The sequence below is a fragment of the Salmo salar genome, chromosome 11, assembly GCF_965601325.2.
Source record: "Salmo salar chromosome 11, fSalSal1, whole genome shotgun sequence".
NCBI classification, from domain to species: domain Eukaryota; kingdom Metazoa; phylum Chordata; class Actinopteri; order Salmoniformes; family Salmonidae; genus Salmo; species Salmo salar.
In genome coordinates this window covers 96,032,501-96,060,446 of record NC_138301.1, presented here as the reverse complement: position 1 = coordinate 96,060,446, position 27,946 = coordinate 96,032,501, and the positions used below count along the sequence as shown (strand labels likewise).

General features: G+C 43.4%; 1 protein-coding gene across 4 annotated transcripts in view; it reads right to left on the bottom strand.

Moving 5' to 3' along the window:
• Window positions 1-27,946, bottom strand: part of LOC106563272 (regulator of G-protein signaling 3) — a 199,960-nt gene that overhangs the window by 121,472 nt on the left and 50,542 nt on the right. For all 4 annotated transcript variants that reach the window (XM_014128717.3, XM_014128719.3, XM_014128718.3 and 1 more), the window contains 2 exons: window positions 26,703-26,814; window positions 13,825-13,868 (listed from right to left, as the gene is read on the bottom strand). In XM_014128717.3, the coding sequence (XP_013984192.2) occupies window positions 13,825-13,868; window positions 26,703-26,814 (156 nt within the window). The remainder of the gene's footprint in view (window positions 1-13,824; window positions 13,869-26,702; window positions 26,815-27,946) is intronic.

The window sequence follows — 27,946 nt, the reverse complement described above, 5'->3', positions numbered from 1 at the left end:
GGAATTGTTTTAAGATGGTCATACCATGGATCATAGCTATTTGTTTTTGAATTTTAGTACCCCTTTAGGTATAAAAAAATATATACACAAATTATTTGTTAAAATACTGAATTTGGCCTTTACTACTATAGCCCATAGAAATGTATTGAATAACACATTAATAACGGAAAAAAAAAATTAAAAAAATATAAAAAATAAAAAATGTATGAAATGAAATGTATGCATTCACTACTGTAAGTCGCTCTGGATAAGAGCGTCTGCTAAATGACTAAAATGTAAATGTAATAAATGGCAAAAAAGACAGTCCAAAAATAAATCATAAGGAATAAGGTTTTGAAGTATCTGTCCTATATCAAGGAGATATAAGAAAGCTCAGGAAATATTATAATTTTTTGGACACAAATTTAACCCCTTATTTTTGTTGGCACTAAACTAGCTCTATACTTCCATTCGTTTGTATGGGATACAGTACATTCAGACAAGTCCAGTGACACTTGTGGGGGTCGTAGAGCAAAACGCAGAACTGAAAGTCCCTTGAACGTTCTTGGAACGATGTGTCATGGCTAGGGCTGTGGCGGTCATGAGATTTCGTCAGCCGGTGATTGTCAAGCAAATAACTGTTGGTCTCACGGTAATTGACCGTTAATATAAACACAAATAGCATCTCCTGGCTTCCACACATGATGCAGACCTTTGGAACATCTACATTTTAAAAAGTCTAATAAATCCATGTAATATAGCCTACACCGTCACAATAAATCCTTTATTTATTTTAGACAGGTCTAAAGAAACACGATATGAAGAAAACATAGTCTATTTCAGAAGAACAGAATAGCATACTCTGAGTTGTCCTTACGTTTGGTCCTGATCTGGCTATGCCATATGGCTGTGGGCTACACTAGTTCATTTAGCAGACAAGATTTGGTTAGAATTCCATGTCATTGTTTTATATAGTTTTATACTATGAACAATACAATTGAATAAAGCTGAATAAAATAGAAAGGATATTTTCTCCAAATGATTTGAGCTGTTAACAAAATAAATTGGTATTCCTATACGCTTAATTTAGTTATTAATGTAACTTTAGTTGTTCTACAAACGTGGGGCTAAATGTTTAGATTTTTTATACATTGTAAGGCTGCATGCATTAAGCGACTTTAATGATGATTTGAAAAAAGTAGCTTGAAAGGCATGAGCTCTGCTTTGTTTTTGCGCAGGGTGTACACACTTAATCAGCCTTTCATTCACAATTTGACAAGCACTTGATAATGCCTCGAATTTCCCAGTGGCATTCCTTTTGTGTGGCCCTAGTGCACCCTAAACAAATCCATGCCTTTTGCGGCCAGTGGCCGTTGTTCCCTTCTCCTTGAGTGCTCCGTGCTCCGAAGCACCTCTCACTCACATGGCTCTCCATCACATGATCGGGTCTTTGTCACAGGCAACAAGTGAAGACAGACATTTCGGGGATGCAACTGTGCGCGTCCTTATCCAATTCCGAGGTACATATTGAAGATATTGGAAGAACTGTCCACATTTACTTTTCGTCTGCCAACAAGATGAGTAGGCCTAACAAACAGCAAAAGCACCAGCCAATGTCAATACCCCATAGTAAAAAAGTTGACCTATTCTGTACGATAAATACATTTACCAAACATAGTCTGGGACAGTTGTGGGATGCGATAAATCCCAAATTAATACAACCACTAGCAATGAGGCTGATGCAACAGATCAGAACGTTTAGCTTAAATTGTAATAAACTATTTGGCTCTTTCTTCACATTATAAGTGCAGCAATGTGCACACTGCAGTAGGCTATGAGCACAAATGTTCCTTTAGCGGGAAAACACCATTAGCAAAAGTGACTGCAAATGCGATTATGCATGTAATGCTTTTATTATAAAGGTGCATTTTTATATGAAAATTATCTTCCCCAAACTTGAAACTTACCTGCTGCTTTTATATGCCTATATCCTTCCTGCCCTGCCTTTCTAAAGTCTTCGAAAGCCAAGTTAACAAACAGATCACTGACCATTTCAAATCCCACCGTACCTTCCCCGCTGTGCAATCTGGTTTTTGAGCTAGTTCACCAACTACTTCTCTGATGGAGTCCAGTGTGTCAAATCGGAGGGCCTGTTGTCCGGACCTCTGGCAGTCTCAATGGGGGTGGCACAGGGTTCAATTCTCGGGCAACTCTTTTCTCTGTATATATCAACGATGTCGCTCTTGCTGCGGGCAATTCCTTGATCCACCTCTACGCAGATGACACCATTCTGTATACATCTGGCCCTTCTTTGGACACTGTGCAAACCTCCAAACGAGCTTCAATGCCATACAACACTCCTTCCGAGGCATCCGACTATTCTTAAATGCTAGTAAAACTAAATGCATGCTCTTCAACCGGTCGCTGCCCGCATCCGCCCGCCCGACTAGCATCACTACTCTGTACGGTTCTGACTTAGAATATGTGGACAACTACAAATACCTAGGTGTCTGGCTAGACTGTAAACTCTCCTTCCAGCCTTCCAGACTCATATTAAGCATCTCCAATCCAAAATTAAATCTAGAATCGGCTTCCTATTTTGCAACAAAGCCTCCTTCACTCACGCTGCCAAACATACCCTCGTAAAACTGACTATCCTACCGATCCTCGACTTTGGCGATGTCATTTACAAAATAGCCTCCAACACTCTACTCAGCAAACTGGATGCAGTCTATCACAGTACAATCTGTTTTGTCACCAAAGCCCCATATACCACCCACCACTGCGACCTGTATGCTCTCGTCGGCTGGCCCTCGCTACATATTCGTCGCCAAACCCACTGGCTCCAGGGCATCTATAAGTCTTTGCTAGGTAAAGCTCCGCCTTATCTCAGCTCACTGATCACCATAGCAACACCCACCCGTAGCACGCACTCCAGCAGGTATATCTCACTGGTCATCCCCAAAGCCAACACCTCATTTGGTCATCTTTCCTTCCAGTTCTCTGCTGCCAATGACTGGAACGAACTGCAAAGATCTCTGAAGCTGGAGACTCATATCTCCCTCACTAGCTTTAAGCACCAGCTGTCAGAGCAGCTCACAGATCACTGCACCTGTACATAGCCCATCTGTAAACAGCCCATCTATCTACCTACCTCATTCCCATTCTGTATTTATTTATTTATCTTGCTCCTTTGCACCCCAGTATCTCTACTTGCACATTCATCTTCTGCACATCTACCATTCCAGTGTTTAATTGCAATATTGTAATTACTTCGCCACTATGGCCTATTTATTGCCTTAACTCCCTTATCTTACCTCATTTGCAGTCACTGTATATAGACTTTTTGTTTTCTTTTGTTCTAAAGTATTATTGAGTGTATGCTTTGTTTATTCCATGTGTAACTCTGTGTTGTTGTATGAGTCAAATTGCTATGCTTTATCTTGGCCAGGTCGCAGTTGCAAATGAGAACTTGTTCTCAACTAGCCTACCTGGTTAAATAAAGGTGAAATAAAAAAATTGAATAAAAAATATGTCCCTCACTAACTTTAAGCATCAGCTATCTGAGCAGCTTACCGATCGCTGCAGCTGTACACAGCCCATCTGTAAATAGCCCATCCATCTACCTACCTCATCCCCATATTGTTTTTATTAACTTTTTTTGCTCTTTTCACACCAGTATTTCTACTTGCACATCATCATCTGCACATCTATCACTCCAGTGTTAATTTGCTAAATTGTAATTACTTCGCTACTATGGCCTATTTATTGCCTTACCTCCTTACTCCATTTGCACACACTATATATAGATGTTCTATTGTGTTATTGACTGTACGTTTGTTTATTCCATGTGTAACTCCGTGTTGTTGCTTTTTGTCGCACTGCTTTGCTTTATCTTGGCCAGGTCGCAGTTGTAAATGAGAACTTGTTCTCAACTGGCCTACCTGGTTAAATAAAGGTGAAATAAATAATACATAAAAAAAATATGCCATTTAGGTTCTACACCCCTTGTAAAGCGGATTAACATGCATCATTTTAACCTGTCTGGGTTAGGGGGCAGTATTTTCACGGCCGGATGAAAAACGTACCCAATTTAAACAGGTTACTACTCTGGCCCAGAAACTAGAATATGGATATTATTAGTAGATGTGGATAGAAAACACTCTGAACTTTCTAAAACTGTTTGAATGGTGTCTGTGAGTATAACAGAACTCATATGGCAGGCAAAAACCTGAGAAAATTCCAAGCAGGAAGTGGAAAGTCTGAGAATTGTAATTCTTCTTTTGATTCTCTATCGAAACTACATTTACATTTACATTTACGTCATTTAGCAGACGCTCTTATCCAGAGCGACTTACAAATTGGTGCATTCACCTTATGATATCCAGTGCAACAACCACGTTACAATAGTACATCTATATCTTTTTTGGGGGGGAGGGTGGGTGGGTTAGAAGGATTACTTAATCCTATCCCAACTACAGTGTCTGTGGGGGACGTTGCACTTCCTACGGCTTCCATTGGCTGTCTAAAGCCTTCAGAAAGTGGTTTGAGCATTTTCATGTCACTGGGCAGATAATAGGACCTCAGTTTCTGAGTGGACTGCCTGGCAACAAAGGGATTGGATATGCTCGGTCCCTCCTTCTTTTTCTTCTTGAATGAATATGCTATTGTCCGGTTGGAATATTATCGCAATTTTACGTTAAAAATACCATAAAGATTGATTTTAAACAGCATTTGACATGCTTCTAAGTACGGTAATGGAACATTTTTACTTTTCGTCTCTCGTTCCGCACTCGCGCGTTATGCCTTTGGATAAGTGATCTGTAAGCACGAACAAAACGGAGGTATTTGTACATAAATATGGATTATTTCGAACAAAAACAAAATTTATTGTGGAAGTAGCAGTCCTGTGAGTGCATTCTGATGAAGATCAGCAAAGGTAAGGGCATATTTCTAATACTAATTCTGAGTTTAGGTTGCCCCGAACTTGGCGAGTGTCTGAATAGCTCACCGTGATGGCTGAGCTATGTACTCAGAATATTGAAAAATGTGCTTTCTCCGTAAAGCTATTTTAAAATCTGACACAGCGTTTGCATCCAGGGGTAGTCTATCTATAATTATTAAAATAATTGTTATATATTTTGTCAACCTTTATGATGAGTATTTTTGTAAATTGATGTGCACATTCACCGGCCATTTTGGTGGGAATGCATTTTCTGAACATCACGCGCCAATGCAAAATGCTGTTTTTGGATATAAATATTAACTTTATCGAACAAAACATACATGTATTGTGTAACATAATGTCCTAGGAGTGTCATCTGATGAAGATCGTCAAAGGTTAGTGCTTCATTTAGCTGTGTTTTGGGTTTTATTGACACATGTCCTTGCTTGGAAAATGGCTGTGTGATTATTTTTGTCTATGTACTCTCCTAACATAATCTAATGTTTTGCTTTCGCTGTAAAGCCTTTTTGAAATCGGACAATGTGGTTAGATTAACGAGAAGTTTATCTTTAAAATAGTGTAAAATAGTTGTATGTTTGAGAAAGTTGAATTATGACATTTTGTTGTTTTTGAATTTTCCGCCCTGATATTTCACTGGCTGTGTCCCGCAGGTGGGACGCTGGCGTCGCACCTAGCCCATAGAAGTTAAGAAGTTATTTTGCTACTTTAGTTGTGATATAAACCTTATCAAAACATATAGGCATATGGGCTAGGCTACTTGAGGTGTGCGAATATGATTAAAAAAAGTTGCAAAAAAAGGCATTGTTTGTTGCCTTACGCTTGGCATCATTCACAAGTGATAATATTTCATTCACAAGTGATAGGCTAATATTGTCACCCATCAAACTATTCTTGATTTCATCTTGTCTTTACATACACTAAAGAATATATGTGTGAAGTATGTGTGTTTGGATTTAGAATGGACCATTGTCATGCATCTGTATCGAAACAGGGGCTGGGGAAAAATACATGTCATCTATGCACAGAAATAGCGAATGGAGGACGCTTTTCCCGTGCTTCATTTTCATGCCAGTCAGGTAGGCTATACTCCTGTTGTAAAGATAAGCAATGTGCTTAATATGAGGAAAGTTGAGAAATAAATATAGTAGGCCTAGCCTATAGAAAGCTGATGGGATCTTCCTCTTTTTAATAGAGGCCATCACTCTGTTTTTTCTCGCAATGCATAGCCTATAGAAATGTTGAACAACATGAGCAGATGGGCTCTCATTAACCTGTTGGGGCTAGGGGGCAGTATTTGCATGGCCGGATAAAAAACGTACCCGATTTAAACTGGTTACTACTCTTGCCCAGAAACGAGAATATGCATATAATTAGTAGATTTGGATAGAAAACACTCTAAAGTTTCTAAAACTGTTTGAATGGTGTCTGTGAGTATAACATAACTCATATGGCAGGCCAAAACCTGAGAAGATTCCATACAGGAAGTGCCCTGTCTGACAATTTGTTCTCCTTCTGTGGCATCTCTATCGAAAATACAGCATCTCTGCTGTAACGTGACATTTTCTAAGGCTTCCATTGGCTCTCAGAAGGCGCCAGAAAGTGTAATGGGGTGTCTGCAGTCTCTGGGCTAAGTACAGCAGCTCTGTTTGTTACTGGTCAGGCTGAGGACAGTGACACTGGAGATGCGCGTTCATGAAAATTCTCCATGTTTTTCTTTCAGCCTTTGAATGAATACAACGTCACCCGGTTGGAATATTATCGCTATTTTACGAGACAAATCGCATAAAAATTGATTTTAAACAGCGTTTGACATGCTTCGAAGTACGGTAATGGAATATTTTGAATTTTTTTGTCACGAAATGTGCTCGCGCGTCACCCTTCCGATAGTTACCTGAACGCATGAACAAAACGGCGCTATTTGGATATAACTATGGATTATTTGGAACCAAAACAACATTTGTTGTTGAAGTAGAAGTCCTGGGAGTGCATTCTGATGAAGAACAGCAAAGGTAATCAAATTTTTCTTATAGTAAATCTGAGTTTGGTGAGGGCCAAACTTGGTGGGTGTCAAATTAGCTAGCGGTGATGGCCGGGCTATGTACTCAGAATATTGCAAAATGTGCTTTTGCCGAAAGGCTATTTTAAAATCTGACACCGCGATTGCATAACCTGTTAGGGCTAGGGGGCAGCATTTGCACGTCTGGATAAAAAAAATGTACCCGATTTAATCTGGTTACTAATCCTACCCAGTAACTACAGTATGCATATACTTATTATATATGGATAGAAAACACTCTAAAGTTTCTAAAACTGTTTGAATGGTGTCTGTGAGTATAACAGAACTCATTTGGCAGGCAAAACCCTGAGACATTTTCTGACAGGAAGTGGATACCTGATGTGTTGTATTACCTTTAAACCTATCCCATTGAAAAGCACAGGGGCTGAGGAATATTTTGGCACTTCCTATTGCTTCCACTAGATGTCACCAGCCTTTACAAAGTGTTTTGAGTCTTCTGGAGGGAGATCTGACCGAACAAGAGCCATGGAACGATGATGTCCCATTAGACACCTGGCGCGCGAGTTCATGTTGGGTACCCTCGTTCCAATACGTTATAAAAGAGTATGCATTCGTCCACCTTGAATATTATTCATGTTCTGGTTAAAAAAGGCCCTAATGATTTATGCTATACAACGTTTGACATGTTTGAACGAACGTAAATATATTTTTTCCCCTCGTTCATGACGAGAAGTCCGGCTGGCTTAGATCATGTGCTAACAAGACGGAGATTTTTGGACATAAATGATGAGCTTTTTTGAACAAAACTACATTCGTTATGGACCTGTGATACCTGGAAGTGACATCTGATGAAGAGAATCAAAGGTAATGGATTATTTACATAGTATTTTCGATTTTAGATCTCCCCAACATGACGTCTAGTCTGTATCGCAACGCGTATTTTTCTGGGCGCAGTGCTCAGATTATTGCAAAGTGTGATTTCCCAGTAAGGTTATTTTTAAATCTGGCAAGTTGATTGCGTTCAAGAAATTCTTTAAATGACAATATAATATTTTACCAATGTTTTCTAATTTTAATTATTTAATTTGTGACGCTGACTTGACTGCCGGTTATTGGAGGGAAACGATTTCCTCAACATCAATGCCATAGTAAAACGCTGTTTTTGGATATAAATATGAACTTGATAGAACTAAAAATGCATGCATTGTCTAACATAATGTCCTAGGAGTGTCATCTGATGGAGATTGTAAAAGGTTAGTGCATCATTTTAGCTGGTTTTATGGTTTTGGTGACCCTGTCTTTGAATCGACAAAACATTACACACAACTCTTGTAAATGTACTGTCCTAACATACTCTAAATTTATGCTTTCGCCGTAAAACCTTTTTGAAATCGTAAAACGTGGTTAGATTAAGGAGATGTTTATCTTTGAAAGGGTGTAAAATAGTTGTATGTTTGAAAAATTTGAATTTTGACATTTATTTGGATTCAAATTTGCCGCTCTTGAAATGCACCTGCTGTTGATGGAGTGCACCACGGGTGGCACGCTAGCGTCCCACCTAGCCCATAGAGGATAAAGGAGTTCTGTATCTCTAATTCTTAAAATAATTGTTATGTATTTTGTGAACGTTAATCGTGAGTAATTTAGTAAATTCACTGGAAGTTTGCGGTGGGTATGCTAGTTCTGAACATCACATGCTAATGTAAAAAGCTGGTTTTTGATATAAATATGAACTTGATTGAACAAAACATGCATGTATTGTATAACATAATGTCCTAGGAGTGTCATCTGATGAAGATCATCAAAGGTTAGTGCTGCATTTAGCTGTGGTTTTGGTTTTTGTGACATATATGCTTGCTTTGAAAATGGCTGTGTGATTATTTTTGGCAGGGTACTCTCCTGACATAATCTAATGTTTTGCTTTCACTGTAAAGCCTTTTTGAAATCACACAATGTGGTTAGATTAACCTCTATGGGCTAGGTGGGACACTTGTGTCCCACCTACTCAACAGCCAGTGTAATCCCGTGGCGCGATATTCAAATACCTTAGAAATGCTATTACTTCAATTTCTCAAACATATGACTATTTTACACCATTTTAAAGACAAGACTCTCGTTAATCTAACCACACTGTCCGATTTCAAAAAGGCTTTACAACGAAAGCAAAACATTAGATTATGTCACCAGAGTACCCAGCCAGAAATAATCAGACACCCATTTTTCAAGCTAGCATATAATGTCACATAAACCCAAACCACAGCTAAATGCAGCACTAACCTTTGATGATCTTCATCAGATGACACCCCTAGGACATTATGTTATACAATACATGCATGTTTTGTTCAATCAAGTTCATATTTATATCAAAAAACAGCTTTTTACATTAGCATGTGACTAGCATGTGACTAGCATTCCCACCGAACACTTCCGGTGAATTTACTAAATTACTCACGATAAACGTTCACAAAAAACATAACAATTATTTTAAGAATTATAGATACAGAACTCCTCTATGCACTCGCTATGTCCGATTTTAAAATAGCTTTTCGGTGAAAGCGCATTTTGCAATATTCTCAGTAGATAGCCCGGCATCACAGGGCTAGCTATTTAGACACCCAGCAAGTTTAGCACTCACCAAAGTCAGATTTACTATAAGAAAAATGTTATTACCTTTGCTGTTCTTCGTCAGAATGCATTCCCAGGACTTCTACTTCAATAACAAATGTTGGTTTGGTCCCAAATAATCCATAGTTATATCCAAATAGCGGCGTTTTTTTCGTGCGTTCAAGACACTATCTGAAGGGTAAATAAGGGTCAAGCGCCCGACGCGTTTCGTGACAAAAAAAATTCTAAATATTCCATTACCGTACTTCGAAGCATGTCAACCGCTGTTTAAAATCAATTTTTATGCCATTTTTCTCATAAAAAAGCGATAATATTCCGACCGGGAGTGGTGGTTTTCGTTCAAAGAGAGAGAAAGTAAAAACATCTCGTGCCCTCGTGCACGAGCCCCAGTCTGATGGTCCTCTGACAGGCCACTATCCAAACTCGCTAATGTGTTTCAGCCAGGGGCTGCCTCGATATCATTCAGCTTTTTCCCGGGTTCTGAGAGCCTATGGGAGCCGTAGGAAGTGTCACGTTACAGCAAAGATCCTCAGTCTTCAATAAACAGAGCCAAGATGAACAAGAACTTGTCAGACAGGCCACTTCCTGTAAGGAATCTTCTCAGGTTTTTGCATGCCATATGAGTTCTGTTATACTCACAGACACCATTCAAACAGTTTTAGAAACTTTCGGGTGTTTTCTATCCAAAGCCAATAATTATATGCATATTCTAGTTACTGGGCAGGAGTAGTAACCAGATTAAATCGGGTACGTTTTTTATCCGGCCGTGTAAATACTGCCCCCTATCCCCAACACGTTAACGAGAGTCTTGTCTTTAAAATTGTGTAAAATAGTCATATGTTTGAGAAATTGAAGTTATAGCATTTATGAGGTATTTGTATTTCGCGCCACGCGATCGCACTGGCTGTTGACTAGGTTGCCCAGGGAGGTTAAGTGTATGCCCAGGGAGGTTAAGTGTATTGCCCAGGGAGGTTAAGTGTATGCCCAGGGAGATTAAGTGTATTGCCCAGGGAGTTTAAGTGTATGATTTTCAATTACATCTGCATTGATGTCAGAGTGATTAGGGGGACAATAGAGTGCTGTGTACCAGGTAGTTAGAAAGTTTGGTAGGCTACTTATGACCATCAATAGCATCATAGCTTGAATAAGCCTAATTACCGTGACTAAACGGTCACGTGGAATTTGACTGCCTTCATGAATCGTGACCGCCGGTGTGGCTGTAGTATGGACACCGCAACAGCCCTAGTCATGGCCCCTGGAGGTTTTTTTCTTCTATTTCCCGGTTTGTCCTGGCGGACGTCCCGTGATGGTCACAAAGAAATGTTCTCCCCCCAAAAAAACATTCTAGTCAGAGCACGGGCACCCTAGTTTCATTACACAACACCCCTTGTTACTGTTGTCAAACCTATCAAGGCCCTGATTGGTGAACCACTGATACAGTCACAGGTATTTGTCTTTTGGCAATGCTAGGGGCACCCACTTTTAACATACAGTGTTTAAAACTTATATATTTGACATACATGATTACATTGTGTATATTTAGTAACACAGTAATTATTATTTAACATGTCATCACCTGGGATATGAGCTCACAACCTCTTGGTTCACGGCATTCCAATCTACCTGCTACGCCGTCATACCTGTATCAATTACTAATTTCACCTGTAAGCCTATTCCTACTCTTTGCACTTCAAAGTAAATCTCAGCTCTGTTAAAAAGAAACTGAAGAAAAACAATTCTATTTATCATAGTGATTCAGGAGTAACATTAAAACAGAATAATATGCCGCACTAACATTAGAAAACTATACTGAAAACCCAAACTCAAATTCCTGAAATAAGTCAATTCAATACATTTGAGATTAGTCAGATTAACTGATAACTAAGTGCAGATGGCACTTTTTTGCTAAGTGATGAGATGTATTATAATGAATGTGTAGGGGACTACTGAAATTCTACAGAAAGATCAGCATACCCCAAATCCAGAGGTTGTGAATTCAAGTCTCAGGGTCAAAATGAAATGACGGTACTAAATGATCATGTCAAATGTAATCATATTGTCATTGATTAAAGCTTTCTACACTATTTTAGCTGCACAGCGTACTACTTACATTAAAACCCCCATACCACTTCATTGCTTTATTTATCACGTCCTAAAAACGTCAAATAATATAAAGGTCCCCCAAAGAACGTTCCCTTTGGACCATCACGCAACGTCCTAAGTACAAGTAAAATGAAAGTCCTGAGAACATCCTAAAATGGTCTTGACATGGTCCTCAGTGACGTCCTGGGAATGTACAGGGAACTAGACTAAGGTCCCCCAGAATACATTCCCCTGGGAACATTACACAATGTTCTTAGAACATTCTCAGAACATTAGTGGGATAATGTCGCGCCAAAACCCTTAAGGGACCTAAAGGGAATGTTGCTGATTGTCCTCAGGACGTCCCCTGTTTTCTGGGTATACAGTATGTGATTCTTTGAGGAGTGAATGCGAGCGTCCATGCAGGTGTGCGTGTATGCCTGCATGTGTGCACGTAAGTAAGCAAATTTGAGCATTTTCACTCTCTAATGAAGTGCTGTATCCCTCTCCTGAGTCCTGGAGATTACATATTCTCCTCTGGATGTGGAGACATATGTGTATGAGTATGATAAAGCCCCAGGGAGATAGATGGACAAGATTAAAGCCTTAATGCTATGCAGTCGTATGTTGTGTAATGAACAGAAGGGAAGAAGGAGAAACATATGTTTGACCTGCCTGCTTGTAATGAGATTGTTGGTATATTAGGGTTGTGTGCGTGTGTGTTTGTGTCCATTCCCCAGGGCTGTTGAGAGATCACGCTATCATTTCAGCTGAGCAGGGAGACTTGGGGAGACTATGAATCGCATTACATGCAGCAGAAACACACACATACACTCTACGACCCTGACCAGAGAAGACTCACGCTACCATTACTGCACAGCGCAGATACCAGGGAGGAACAATCTAATTAGACTTTATTACATTACACTACTCACATTCATACATGCAACACACACAAACACACACACACACACACACACTGAACGAGCAGTTAGAAAGGGCAAACATGATACACAAACTTGCACACACACACACACACACACACACACACACACACACACACACACACACACACCAGCGGGAGGGTCACGGTCATCACCCCACTCTTCATGTTATCACATGACATAGCACTCAATCAGGGGAACAGAGATTAACTGTCTCACCTCCCTCTATGCCTCTCCCCTGCATTTCTTGTGTGTGTGTGTGTGTGTGTGTGTGTGTGTGTGTGTGTGTGTGTGTGTGTGTGTGTGTGTGTGTGTGTGTGTGTGTGTGTGTGTGTGTGTGTGTGTGTGTGTGTGTGTGTGTGTGTGTGTGTGTGTGTGTGTGACATATGTTTGCAGGGCTGCTGTTAAGGGAGAGCCATCGACTGAAGGATTAGGTTTGACGGGATACTGAGGCTGAATGAATTATATGTTTTGTGATGATGTCTTGCCCCTGTTCGTGTTCGACTTTGTTTTTCTCCAGTGATAATGGCTGGAGAGAGTGGAGCAGACATCCCATCACAAGACCTAAACCACAAGATCTCTGTGTGAGAGCGTGAGTTTGAGAGAATCCATCTACACTACAGTCTCCAGCCATGGGCAGCTCCTCACTTGCATAACAGTTGCTGTTTCCTTCTTCTTACCATTGTGGGAACATATTAAACTGTTCTACATAAAGCTGTTTTTAACCAAAGAGGTTTAGGTAAACATGACAGGCAAGGGCAGCTGATCAGCAACATGTGAAGAGAGAGAGAGAGAGAGAGAGAGAGAGAGAGAGAGAGAGAGAGAGAGAGAGAGAGAGAGAGAGAGAGAGAGAGAGAGAGAGAGAGAGAGAGAGAGAGAGAGAGAGAGAGAGAGAGAGATTTTGCATTAGTAGCATTCGTATAGCATCCCTACTATTTATGTTTGTGTTCAGTACTGTTTCTATAAAGTAATGAAACCAGTGCTTTGGTTTGGGATGATGCTCAGTGTGAGAGAAAGAGGAGGGAGAATGAACAGGAGAGAGAATGTGAAAGTTTGAGAGACGGAGAGAGAGAGAGAGAGAGAGAGGGAGAGAGAGATCCATCCTCATTAGAACTCTGAGCCAGCCCTTGTGTCTGCCCTGTAATGTAATTTCCACTGGAGTGCATGGCCCCTCTGAGACACACACAAACACACACACACAAATTGCTTACCTCAGTCATGTGGATGAGATAGAACTTCAGCTCTTCAGCACGATCTGTGGAAGGAACAAACAAATGATTGCATAACATCAATAATTATTGATGTTACAGATGTATAGGTTGCCTACCACCCACACATCCTGGCTCAATACTTTGAGGCATACATCACTAAAGACGTGCTGTGTCTCCAGGTCCAGATGAATAGCTTGGATCATCTCAGAGGCCAACCTAGATATCCTATCACCCTGTTTCCACAGTTCCCTCTCAGGACCGCTATATCACTCTCTGGTGACAACTGGAGGTGACAATCTGACAGTGGTGGTGACGCATCCCATGATGAGTGGCCCAGTCCTGCCCACAGGACTGATATGAGGAGGTGTGAGGAGGGTGAGAGAGGGAGGAGGAAAAGGGGAGCTTGCGCTGTGTGTGTGTGTGTGTGTGTGTGTGTGTGTGTGTGTGTGTGTGTGTGTGTGTGTGTGTGTGTGTGTGTGTGTGTGTGTGTGTGTGTGTGTGTGTGTGTGTGTGTGTGTGTGTGTGTGTGTGCGTTTGTGTGTTTTCTAATAACCTTGTCTCTCCCTGAAGATCAAACTGAAAAAGAGCTTTGCCCCAGACTAAGGTTTATGATTAACTTTGGTCAAGGAAAGACAGGAGTAATCCATTCCCTACCTCCATCCATCCAGTTCTTTATTCACTCCATCTGCTCTGGGAAAGAGAAATGGCTGCCAAGAGGGGCTAATAAAGATCCGTAATAAAGATCCGTAAGCCTTGACAGTTTTCGGCATTACCTCTCCCACCCACCACACCTATACACAGCCAGGTTGCTCAAGATCCAAGGCGAAATCCAACGTCCGTCCAGGTACCCATGACATCGGGGATGACTTAAAAAAACGTCCACTAGGGGCAACGCTGAGAACTATTATCATCAGTTAGGATTGCGGTTTGCATTGCAGTTTGCATTGCGGTTTCCATTGCGGTTTGCATTGCGGTTTGCATTGCGGTTTGCATTGCGGTTTGCTAAGGCATTGCGGACGGGGATGGTAGAAAGGCGTGAACCGCAAGCTCCTGCTCCGAGTGTCAAGTGTCCAATCCCAGTGCTAGGCACTTGTTTTTTTGTTTTGTTTTTTTAACCCTATCCCAAACCATAACCCTGTACCTTAACCATTCTGAATCAATGCATTAACTTAACCTTCCTTTTGAATTGAGACTGAGAGATCTTTGACTATACAAACTGTGCGTGTGTGCGTGCGTGTGTGTGTGAGAGCTGAGTGCGCATCTGTGCGACTGTAGTTGTGTGTGTCCCAGTCCTTGTGTCTTCCCTAATGGAATGAGACAGGCTGTGATGGTGTGCGATGGGCCCACCTGCCTTACTGTCTGCTCCTCTCTAACTCCAGGCCGTCAACCTGTCTGCCACAGTGACAGCAATGTCCAACAAGGAGGAAACTGCAGCAGGATACTGCCTATGGCCTTACTAAGTCTGTGTGTGTGTGTGTGTGTGTGTGTGTGTGTGTGTGTGTGTGTGTGTGTGTGTGTGTGTGTGTGTGTGTGTAGGTCAGAGAGATAAGGAAGGGCACTAGCCGTGGCAGACACTATTCTATTGTCATTTGCCAGGGGAGATTCCAGACAGAGATATATTGAACCAATATAGATTCTGCTGTGCAGCATTGTACCCCATAGGAACACTGACCACATGAACACATTCTACCCTTGACACTACTGGTGTGACGCAAAAATACTTGTTTACAGTTCTATTTATGTTGGTTAACAGTTTAGAATAGCAGTGAGGCACCTCTGGGGTTTGTGGTATACATAACACGTCTAAGGACTGTATACAGGCAAGAACATCCCTTAGCTGTGGTATATTGGCCAATACCACAGCCCCAATATACCACATTCCATCAGGCCATATTGCTTAATTACAACTATACTATTACTATACTGGTACAATACTGTTACGATCACTCTAATTACTGCAATAATGAGTATCCACATTGGTCAACCATAAATAATGCCACTGTTAAATGCATTCTTTACACGAATAGCCAACAGTAGAAAGAAGTTGAATGTATTTTCTGACTGACTATGACAAATACATCCATTAAGGAGTAATCGTAAAGGGTTATTGATTTGACATGAGTCACGGTCTACAGACCTGTCAAGATATTGAACAAAAACACATTTCTGATCCTACGCCAACGTTAGCATCACAGCTTCAGCACAATATTTACTGACTAAGGAACATGTTCTATAAAATAGCAAGACATTCAAGATTTCCTGACGACCAACGACCTCCAATTCTCCCTACATACATGTCCATACAGTTTACAGTTATTTCATCTAAATCTCTCCCACCATCACAACTCATCTCATAACTTAGGCAGTAATGTTTTTGTGACACTGTAAATGTACTGTATATCAAATTAGTATTTCAAAAACAAACTGCTTAATCTTCATTGAACACTTCCATGGACAGACTCTGTATCACTGGGATAACCCTCGGGGGCAGCCGAAGGAGATTGAGAGAAGTGAAATGAAAATCTTACAAACACACATTTGTCAGGTTGACGCCCAAGAATACTGCATCTCCTCACTGCAATCTCAAATTCGCGGAACCAGATCAGAATGCTTGTGATTCTCACAACTCAACAGCAGAGGTCAGTCTTCCATTTGTTTTGACAGATGCAGAAGAGTCGTCTGAGGAACATCAAGACATCTATTGCACCCAAGGAAATGGATCACAGCATTTATGGCCAATGACAGCCTGATACTACTGTGGTGATTGGTGATACTAGGACTATTCTAGTCATACTTTAACAAAGTATAACTTGTAAACCTTAATGAAGCCTTCATAGCCTTTATAAGGCCTCGAAAGATGCTATAGATACTATATAGGGTGACGTAACAGGACCTTTTTATGTGATGTTTTCCAAATTACAAATGTTTTGCTTGATGTCCCTATGCTCTACACGTACACCCAACAGTGTGCATGGATGTAGTTTGTGTCTGTTGTGGTGCACTGGTCTCTCTTAGTGCGTTCTGTCCATTCCACGCTCCACACCCTTGTCTCTATGGGAGATGACAGGGTCACAGGAAACCCCCTGTCCCATTGCCACCTCTCACACACACACACACACACACACACACACACACACACACACACACACACACACACACACACACACACACACACACACACACACACCACCCTCGTTGGAATAAACACAGTCCCCAGAGCCTATTTCCTGAGTGGCCTACTGTACTAAAATAACAATGACAGGTGGGGTGGAGATGCACCCTCCTTGTACACCCCCCTTCCCAAACACACACCCCTCCCAACCCCCTGATGACTTCCTAATCCGCTGTCGTGGAGGTGCACCACAGTGCAGAGAGTGACCCAGCTGAGAAGGAAGGATAGAAGGATATACCTCTATATCCCCCTTCTGTGCTCTGGGTCTCAGGGGCCAGGACATTAGCAAATGTAATGCAATGCAATGTAATGTAAAACATTGTCATCTGTGGGTGTCACGTCCTGACCATAGTGAGTGGTTATTTTCTATGGTGGAGTAGGTCAGGGCGTGACAGGGGGTGTTTGTCTGTTTTTGTATGTCTATGTTCAGTTTCTAGTTTTGCATTTCTATGTTGTGTTGTTTGGCATGACCTCCAATTAGAGGCAGCAGGTTGTCGTTGTCTCTAATTGGAGGTCCTATTTAAGTTGATGTTTGTTTTACATGTGTTTGTGGGTGATTATTCATTGTGAGTGTATTTGATCCTCCTGCGTCACGGTTTGTTGTTTTGTGTATATTTTGAAGTGTTTAATTGTTGCATTCGGTTTCACTGGTTAAATAAATATGTGGAACTACGAAAACGCTGCATCTTGGTCCGCTCCTTCTAACAGCTGTGACAGAATCACCCACCAAAGAAGGACCAAGCAGCGTGGTAAGGAGCAGCAGAAGTATCTGGAGGAATGGACTTGGGAGGAGATTTTGGCAGGTAAAGGACCCTGGAGGCAGGCTGGGGTGTATCGTCGTCCGAGGGAGGAAATCGAAGCAGCGAAAGAGGAGCGACGATACTACGAGGCTCTATATGCACCGAAAGGCAAGGCTGAGAGGCAGCCCCCCCAAAAAAATTAGGGGGGGGCACAAGGGGAGTTGGGCAGAGTCAGGATGGAGTCATGAGACAACTTCCCGTGCTTACTGTGGGGAGCAAGTGATGGAGCAGACACCGTATTTTGCGGTGAAGCTCACTGTGTCGTCAGGGCGCATTCAAAGGCCGGTGCGAACTGTGCCCGCACCCCGCAGTTATCGAGCGGAGTTGAGCATCCAGCCAGGGCGGGTTGTGCAGGCCGTGCACTCCAGACCTCCAGTGCGCCTCCAAGACCCAGTGTACCCAGTGCCTGCTCCGCACACTCTTCCTCCAGTGCGCCACCATAGCCCAGTACGTCCTGTTCCTGCTCCCCGCACTAGCCCGAAGGTGCGTGTTACTAGCCTGGCGCCTCCTATGCCAGTCCCACGTAGCAGACCTCCAGTGCACCTCCAAGGCCCAGTGTTCCCTGTGCCTGCTCCGGGCACTCTTCCTCCAGTACGCCTCCATAGCCCGGTAAGGCCGGTGCCTGCTTTAAGCATGCGGTCCACAGTGTGTCTCCCCAGTCTGGTGAGACCAGTTCAAGCGCCCCGTAGGAAGCCTCTAGTGATGGTCAATGGTCCGACGTCTCCAGCAATAATCCATGGCATGAAGCCTCCAGTGATGAATCATGGCACCGAGCCTGTAGTGTTAATCCATGGCATGAAGCCTCCAGTGATGACCCATGGCCCGGAGCCTGTAGGGATGATCCATGGCACAAAGCCTCCAGTGATAATCCATGGCCCGGAGCCTCCAGTGATGATCCATGGCACAAAGCCTCCAGTGATTATCCATGATGCGGAACCAGTAGTGATGATCCATGGCACAGAGCCTGCAGCGACGGTCCCCAGTCCGGAACCTACAGAGACGCTCTTCAGTCCGGAGCCTCCAGCGACACTCTTCAGTCCGGAGCCTCTAGGGACGCTTCTCAGCCCGGAGCCTTCAGCGACGCTCCCCAGTCCGGAGCCTCCAGCGACGCCTCCCAGTCCGGAGCCTCCAGCGACGCCTCCCAGTCCGGAGCCTCCAGCGACGCCTCCCAGTCCGGATCCTCCAGCGACACTCTTCAGTCCGGAGCCTCTAGGGACGCTTCTCAGCCCGGAGCCTTCAGCGACGCTCCCCAGTCCGGAGCCTCCAGCGACGCCTCCCAGTCCGGAGCCTCCAGCGACGCCTCCCAGTCCGGAGCCTCCAGCGACGCCTCCCAGTCCGGATCCTCCAGCGACGGTCTGCAGCCCTGAGTCTCCAGCGACAGTCTCCAGTGACGGTCTGCAGCCCCGAGTCTCCAGCGACGGTCTGCAGCGACGGTCTGCAGCCCCGAGTCTCCAGCGACGGTCTGCAGCCCTGAGTCTCCAGCGACAGTCTCCTGTGACGGTCTGCAGCCCCGAGTCTCCAGCGACGGTCTGCAGCGACGGTCTGCAGCCCCGAGTCTCCAGCGACGGTCTGCAGCGACGGTCTGCAGCCCCGAGTCTCAAGCAGCGGCCTGCAGCCCAGAGCCTTCAGTGGCGGCCTGCAGCCCAGAGCCTTCAGCGGCGGCCTGCAGCCCAGAGCCTACAATGGCGGCCTGCAGCCCAGAGTTTTCAGCGGCGGTTGGTGGTCCGGCGGTTGGTGATCCATGGTCTGGTTCCTCCGGACATACAGAAGCGGGGGGATCAGCGGCAGTGGAGGTACCACGCCCGGAACCAAAGCCGCCGACATAGACAGTTGTCACACACCCTACCCTCCCTTTGTGTTGTGTTGTTTTGTCTTTTTAGGCGCGGTCGGAGTCCCCACCTTTGGGGGGGGGGGGGGGGGGGGGGGGTACTGTCACGTCCTGACCATAGTGAGTGGTTATTTTCTATGGTGGAGTAGGTCAGAGCGAGACAGGGGGTGTTTGTCTGTTTTTGTATGTCTAAGTGTTTAATTGTTGCATTCGGTTTCACTGGTTAAATAAATATGTGGAACTACGAAAACACTGCATCTTGGTCCGCTCCTTCTAACAGCTGTGACAGTGGGGTTAAATACATATGCTAACCTCTCCCTACCCTGACCATTAGCTCACTTCATATGTCACAGAAGGTGGCCATATACTGGACTGTTGAATGGTAGAACTTTTTTAATATTATATTTCGGAGGGAATAAGCAAAATGGAAAGGATAGAGAGACAGAAAGAAAGGGGGATGGGAGTTTTATAAACATTTCCTTTGCATCTTTCGTAGAAATCCATTAGCTGTGTGTGCTGTGACCATCTTCAAAATTCAAACCAGTCCTCCATGAAAGCAATTCAGTTTGTCCTTCTGTTACAGTTAATCTGTGTCCAGGAAATGGCACCTTTGCGTGTAGTTCATTCCCTTCAAATAAGGTCTGGATTATTTACTGTTATTATTATTTACCATTCCAGGTTAACAAGCTAACCATTAAGCTACATCTGATATAATGGTTTCAATGTTATGGTATGTAATGGTCTTCAATTATAATAGACCCAAACACACACTGGTGGTAATGGTATTGGGTAGGGTTTAATGGTAAACGTCACTAATCACACTACAGAGCCGTTTTCTAATAATCTTATTGAAAAATAGGACTGGCATGCAATAGTTTACAATTATACTGAACTAAAATATAAACGCAACATGTAAAGTGTTAGTCCCATGTTTCATGAGCTGAAATAAAATATCCCAGAAATGTTCCATGCGCACAAAAAGCTTATTTCACTCAATTGTTTGGCACAAATTTGTTTCCATCCCTGTTAGTGAGCATTTCTCCTTTGCCAAGATAATCCAAACACCTGACAGGTGTGGCATATCAAGAAGTTGATAAAACAGCATGATCATTACACAGTTGCACCTTGTGCTGGGTACAATAAAATGTGTAATTTTGAAACACAAAGTCACAGATGTCTCAAGTTTTGAGGGAGCGTGACTGCAGGAATGTTCACCAGAGCTGTTGATAGAGAATTTAATGTTCATTTCTCTATCATAAACCAACTCCAACATCGTTTTAGAGAATTTGACAGTACATACAATCGCAGACCATGTGTAACCATGCCAGCCCAGGACCTCCACATCCGGCTTCTTCACCTGCGGGATCATCTGAGACCAGCCACCCGGACAGCTGATGGAACTGTGGGTTTTCACAACTGAAGAATTTCAGCACAAACTGTCAGAATCCCTCTCAGGGAAGCTCAACTGCATGCTCGTTGTCTTCACCAGGGATGTGACCTGACTGCAGTTCGGCGTCATAACTGACTTCAGTGGGAAAATGCTCACCTTCGATTGCCACTGGCACGCTGGAGAAGTGTGCTCTTCACGGATTAATCCCGTTTTCAATGGCAGACAGCGTGTATGGCGTCGTGTGAGCAAGCGGTTTGCTGATGTCAATGTTGTGAACGGAGTGCCACATGGTGGCAGTGGGGCTATGGTATGGGCAGGCATAAGCTAAGGACAACGAACATAATTGCATTTTATCGAACGCAATTTGAATGCACAGAGATACCGTGACGAGATCCTGAGACCCAATTGTCGTGCAATTCATCCGCCGCCATCACGTCATGTTTTGGCATGATAATGCACGGCCCTATGACGCAATAATCTGTAAACAATTCCTGGAAGCTGAAAATGTCCCAGTTCTTCCATGGCCTGCACACTCACCAGACATGTCACCCATTGAGCATGTTTGGGATGCACTGGATTGACGTGTACGACAGTTTGTTTCAGTTCCCGCCAATATCCAACAACTTCACACAGCCATTGAAGAGGAGTGGGAAAACATTCAACAGGCCACAATCAACAGCGTGATCAACTCTATGCAAAGGAGATGTGTTGAGCTGCATGAGGCAAATGGTGGTCACACCAGATACTGACTGGTTTTCTGATCCACGTCCCTACCATTTATTTTAAGGTATCTGTGATCAACAGATACATATCTGTATTCCCAGTCATTTGAAATCCATAGATTAGGGCCTAATGAATGTATTTAAATTGATGCATTTAGTAATATGAACTGTAACTCAGTAAAATCTTTGAAATTGTTGCATGTTGCGTTTATATTTTTGTTCAGTGTATATTATTTTATTAGGGTTGCTACAACATTTTAGTCCCTAGCCTATTTCTCCATCAAAATGTGGGCCTTATAGGGAAAATCTTCATATGAGAATTGCACCATTAGGATAGCCCTCTCAGAAAGCTGCCACTTGTTGGACTATTCAAGGAGAGTTGGGTTGAAGAATTTGTTTGCAAAGAGAAGGACAAACTAGATTGCTTTCATGAAGGACGGACTTGAATTGTGAGGATGACCCAGGGGACAATGACTGCCCCCTCTCATTGAAGCCACGGAAGTTCAAGGCCGACCACGATTTTGCAGGCATTGTTTGCAGAAAACATGATCCCCCCCCCCATTATAGTGAAAAATTATATCTTTCTTGGTCAATCTTTTTGTAAATAAGCAAAACATGATGAAGACAATCATGGTACCAATAATTGCCTCTAATACACCAGATGTACATCCTTGAAGCGATTATTTTAAAATCAATCACAGAAGAATTCATAGGGATAATTTAGTAGCTAATGGCAGCCTGCAGTACCCCGGCCGGCCTTCAACTTGAGCTTTTCAATGAGAGGTTGCAGCACTGAGATAGCCTGCAACATCACTTCCTAGAGTAGCTCAACTGTGCATGTTATGTCTTCATGAGACGCCATGTTAACCAACTTCATTTGGCTTCAATGTGCTATTGAGTCTTCACATAGGAATGAATGGTGTCACGTGATCGATAGCTTTGTCCATTCATATATGCAGTCATTGGGATGACCACACAATTTATTTTCATAATGAGCAAAATCTATGGGTTTTCTACCCAACGTTGCTAAGGACCTACTGTAATCTATTTAATAAACACAAGAGACCAGTGAAATGGATAAATGAGTCTGGCAGTATAGCAGGAACAGCAGCATCTCATGGCCAAAACCTGATATTTTCACACTACTTTATGGTAAATAATGCAAGTGGCTTCAATTACAAATTTCCTGCAATTCTACACATTTTGTAATGACTTATGCCATGGTAATATGATATATGGGTGAGAGTGACAAAGAAAAGTTCAGATAGTGTCACGCTGTGACCTAGGAGAGCTGTGTTTTCTCTGTTTAGTTAGGTCAGGGTGTGATAGGTGGGTGGGCATTCTATGTTTTGTTTTTCTATGTTTTGGCCGGGTATGGTTTCCAATCAGAGGCAGCTGTCTATCGTTGTCTCTGATTGGAAGCCATACTTAGGCAGCCTGTTTTTCCCTTTGTTTTCGTGGGTAGTTGTTTTCTGTTTTGTTAAATGTAACCTGACAGAACTGTCGGCTGTCATTTTGTAAAGTGTTCGATTTTTCATTAAACTTAAAGATGAGCACTCAACATGCTGCGCCTTGGTCCCCTTCATATGACTACCGTTACAGATAGCTAGACTAACTAGTCTAATTTACCAATCTAAAAAGGTTTAGCTGACATGGGCTAATTGAGTGACTGTCAGTGACTGACACATAACAAAGGGAAAAATGCTGACGACCACCAAATTTTGAAGTGGCACCTCGTGTATTCTAATAATCTAACACCTCAACAGTAACTTCAAACACTGACGGATTATTGTTATTAAATATTTTTTATTTAATAAATGAGGTCCGGACCTCGGTGTCCTCATAGGTAGCTATGTGTGAGATGTGTGAGATGTCTGGAGGTGAAAGAAACACACACCTGTTTAGGAGAGGTGCTGGCTAGCGGAGTAGAACACCTGTTTAGGAGAGGTGCTGGCTAGCGGAGTAGAACACCTGTTTAGGAGAGGTGCTGGCTAGTGGAGTAGAACACCTGTTTAGGAGAGGTGCTGGCTAGCGGAGTAGAACACCTGTTTAGGAGAGGTGCTGGCTAGCGGAGTAGAACACCTGTTTAGGAGAGGTGCTGGCTAGCGGAGTAGAACACCTGTTTAGGCGAGGTGCTGGCTAGCGGAGTAGAACACCTGTTTAGGCAAGGTGCTGGCTAGCGGAGTAGAACACCTGTTTAGGCAAGGTGCTGGCTAGAAGAGTAGAACACCTGTTTAGGCAAGGTGCTGGCTAGAGGAGTAGAACACCTGTTTAGGCAAGGTGCTGGCTAGAGGAGTAGAACACCTGTTTAGGCAAGGTGCTGGCTAGAGGAGTAGAACACCTGTTTAGGCAAGGTGCTGGCTAGAGGAGTAGAACACCTGTTTAGGCAAGGTGCTGGCTAGAGGAGTAGAACACCTGTTTAGGCAAGGTGCTGGCTAGCGGAGTAGAACACCTGTTTAGGCAAGGTGCTGGCTAGAGGAGTAGAACACCTGTTTAGGCAAGGTGCTGGCTAGAGGAGTAGAACACCTGTTTAGGCAAGGTGCTGGCTAGAGGAGTAGAACACCTGTTTAGGCAAGGTGCTGGCTAGCGGAGTAGAACACCTGTTTAGGAGAGGTGCTGGCTAGAGGAGTAGAACACCTGTTTAGGAGAGGTGCTGGCTAGCGGAGTAGAACACCTGTTTAGGAGAGGTGCTGGCTAGAGGAGTAGAACACCTGTTTAGGAGAGGTGCTGGCTAGAGGAGTAGAACACCTGTTTAGGAGAGATGCTGGCTAGCGGAGTAGAACACCTGTTTAGGAGAGGTGCTGGCTAGAGGAGTAGAACACCTGTTTAGGAGAGGTGCTGGCTAGAGGAGTAGAACACCTGTTTAGGCAAGGTGCTGGCTAGAGGAGTAGAACACCTGTTTAGGAGAGGTGCTGGCTAGAGGAGTAGAACACCTGTTTAGGAGAGGTGCTGGCTAGAGGAGTAGAACAGCTGTTTAGGAGAGGTGCTGGCTAGAGGAGTAGAACACCTGTTTAGGAGAGGTGCTGGCTAGAGGAGTAGAACAGCTGTTTAGGAGAGGTGCTGGCTAGAGGAGTAGAACACCTGTTTAGGAGAGGTGCTGGCTAGAGGAGTAGAACACTTGAAAAAGAAAAGGAGAGCCTCACGTTAGGAGCTCAGATGCAATAATTTAATAACCAACGACAGACAAGCTGTCTTCATCAGGGTATAATGACAAACACTTCGGGTCACCAATTTATATAGTTTGGAAGGACACACAGGTATCTGTAATCATGGCTGGGTGGGGCTTGATGTCATTGGTTGGTTAACAGATATAAATAGAACATGTAAAAAACATGAATGGATAACATTTTGGCTACATGGGCCTACAAACATTTACAATGAATAGCAAAATCACAAAAACCACAAGAATGGCTTCAGATCAAAGCCTACGTTGAGATCGAAGGTTGGTTGGTTATGTCGAAACGTTTGTTATTCAATTATTGCATCTGAGCTCCTAGAATGTGAGGCTCTCCTTTTCTTTTTCACATGTGTGAGAAGTGCCATATTTAATGACATATGAGCCTCACGTCCCCTCAGGCAAGGATGGAGGAAAACAGCGTGGATGAAGAGATAGAAGAGGCAGATTTGGAGAAAAAGAGAGCGGAGAGAGAGAGAGAAATATGAGAGAGACAGAGATAGAGAGAGAGAGGGGGGGAGTAGAGGAAGAGCAGATATTAAAGAGAGCTGAGGGTGAGACATAAAAAGCGATAGATGGGCTTTCTAAAGTGCGTCGCAGAACCTCCAGTATATAGTTGCAGTGATGGAGCAGGACCGAACACAGAGACCTGAGAATATTGTGATTCAGTTTGGGCTCCACACTGTCCAACCACAGTTGATCAGTATGACAGGACTGTCTGCCACCTGATCCCTGGGTATGTCAACAGATCTCACTTTTGCGTGCATATGAATGTATCTGCACACACACCACACACACACACACACACACACACACACACACACACACACACCACACACACACACACACCACACACACACACACACACACACACACACACACACACACACACAGAGGCCCTCACTAGTACCCAGCCAGGTCTGGCCTACTGTAACCCCAGCCCTCTCCATATCCTCTCTACATTATACACACAAGCATTTACAGTAAGAGGTATTTATTTGACTTGTAGTGCTTTGTTATACTGTGGGTCAAACTATTCTATGAGAGGTACCAACTCAGTGGAATGTTTATATAGCTGAGAAACAGAAAGACAAAGATCCGGGGTTTGGCTCACATTCAGCCTAAATATCCCACTGGAAGACTAACACTACTACTGAGCGACAGAAATAACATGGCATTTGTTAATTTAGATGACTGTACATACACTACATTGCCAAAAATATGTGGACACTCCTTTAAATTTGTGGATTTGGCTATTTCAGCTACACCCATTGCTGCCAGGTGTATAAAACCAAGCACACGGCCATGCGATCTCCATAGACACATTGGCAGTAGAATGGCCTTACTGGGAGCTCAGTGACTTTCAACATGGCAACGTCATAGGATGCAACCTTTTCAACAAGTCAGTTTGTCCACTTTTTTGCTAACTAGCGTTAGAGCAATTTACTGGAAGTCTAGTGTGACTGCTAGTAGATACCATAGACTTTCAGGCATTGTGCTAATGCTAGTTAGCATTATCTCTAACTTCCTTCATACTGGATGCAGAGACATAAAAATGGTATCCATGAGTCCATCTGACTGTGGGGAAGTAGATAAAGGGCTTCATTGCCAAAATCCCGAAGTATCCCTTTAAGTCTACGAAGGGGTCAGGTCAACAAGGTTAGGCCTATGGGGTTGATACATTGGCCGTTGAAGCTGAACAGGGTAATAAAGGGGTTAAAGAAGTTGGAATCATGTCCAATAGCATCAGGGCCAGGTCTAAGGGTTGTGTGTAAGGGTTGAAACACTGACCGTCCTGTAGCCGTAGTTGTCTGAGGAATAGAGGGTTCTGTAGGACGTTACATCTTCCTGGTTCATCCTCTCTGGTCACAAGCATCAGGTCTGTATAGATGAACACTGTCACCTAAAAAGAAAGAAAGAGAGGGGGGAGAGACTGAGTTAAACCTAGCTGAAAATATCTTCCTGCTAAAACTCGACATCACAGCACTGTGCATACATTGCAAAACAGTTTACATAGGCGCACAACACACATTTACTCTTTTGCCAAACACACACACACACACACACACACACACACACACACACACACACACACACACACACACACACACACACACACACACACACTTGCTCAAATCTGCCCTTCTATGTCAGAATCCTCTAAATTGTACACACTTTCCACTCAAAATACATGATCATCTTGATAGTCTTTTAAAATGCTTGATAGATGATCATCTTGATAGATAATCTGGTTGGTGGAGGACTTGTCACCCTGTCATGTCAGAGTAGTTGTGTATCTGCTAACATAGAGAAATATGAAAGTACAACCATGAGTCCATGATTCCTTGCGGTTGAAGCATTTTAAAGCACCTGAATAGACCGACAGTACCAATTATAGCTGGTACATGTTTAGAGGGTAGGGGATTGTGGAGGGTGGGGGTAAAGGAACGGGGGGGCTTGCGTGTGAAAGAAGAGAAGGGCAGGACACACACACTGCCTTCCCAAACTGCTTTCCTTCCTGGCCATAGGATGTGTGTGTTTCGGGTTGTGCTGTGTAAAGGGTGTATTTTTGGCAGAGGTACTTCTCTGTCTCTTGCATGTCAGTGGATGGGCCAAACAATGAGGCAGGCAGGAGAGAGAGACAGCCATTGTTAAGCCTAAGCAGACTGGGTGACCCGTCCTCTAGCCCCTTATACCCTACTGTCATGTTCCAGGTCTCAGTGGTCCCAACTAAACACAGTAGCTTCTATTAGATATGCGTGTTACTTTCTCACCATGTGAGCACATGCAAATACAGTACGCATGGAATTCACAGGAGGTTGGTGGCACCTTAATTGGGGAGGACGGGCTGGTCGTAATGGCTGGAGGGGAATAAATGAAATGCTATCAAATACATGAAACATATGGTTTCCATGTGTTTGATGGCATCCCTTTTGCTCCGTTTCAGCCATTATTATGAGACGTCCACCCATCAGCAGCCTCCACTAATGGAATTGTATGTGTATACGTTGCAAATACGTTGTGTGGATGACTGT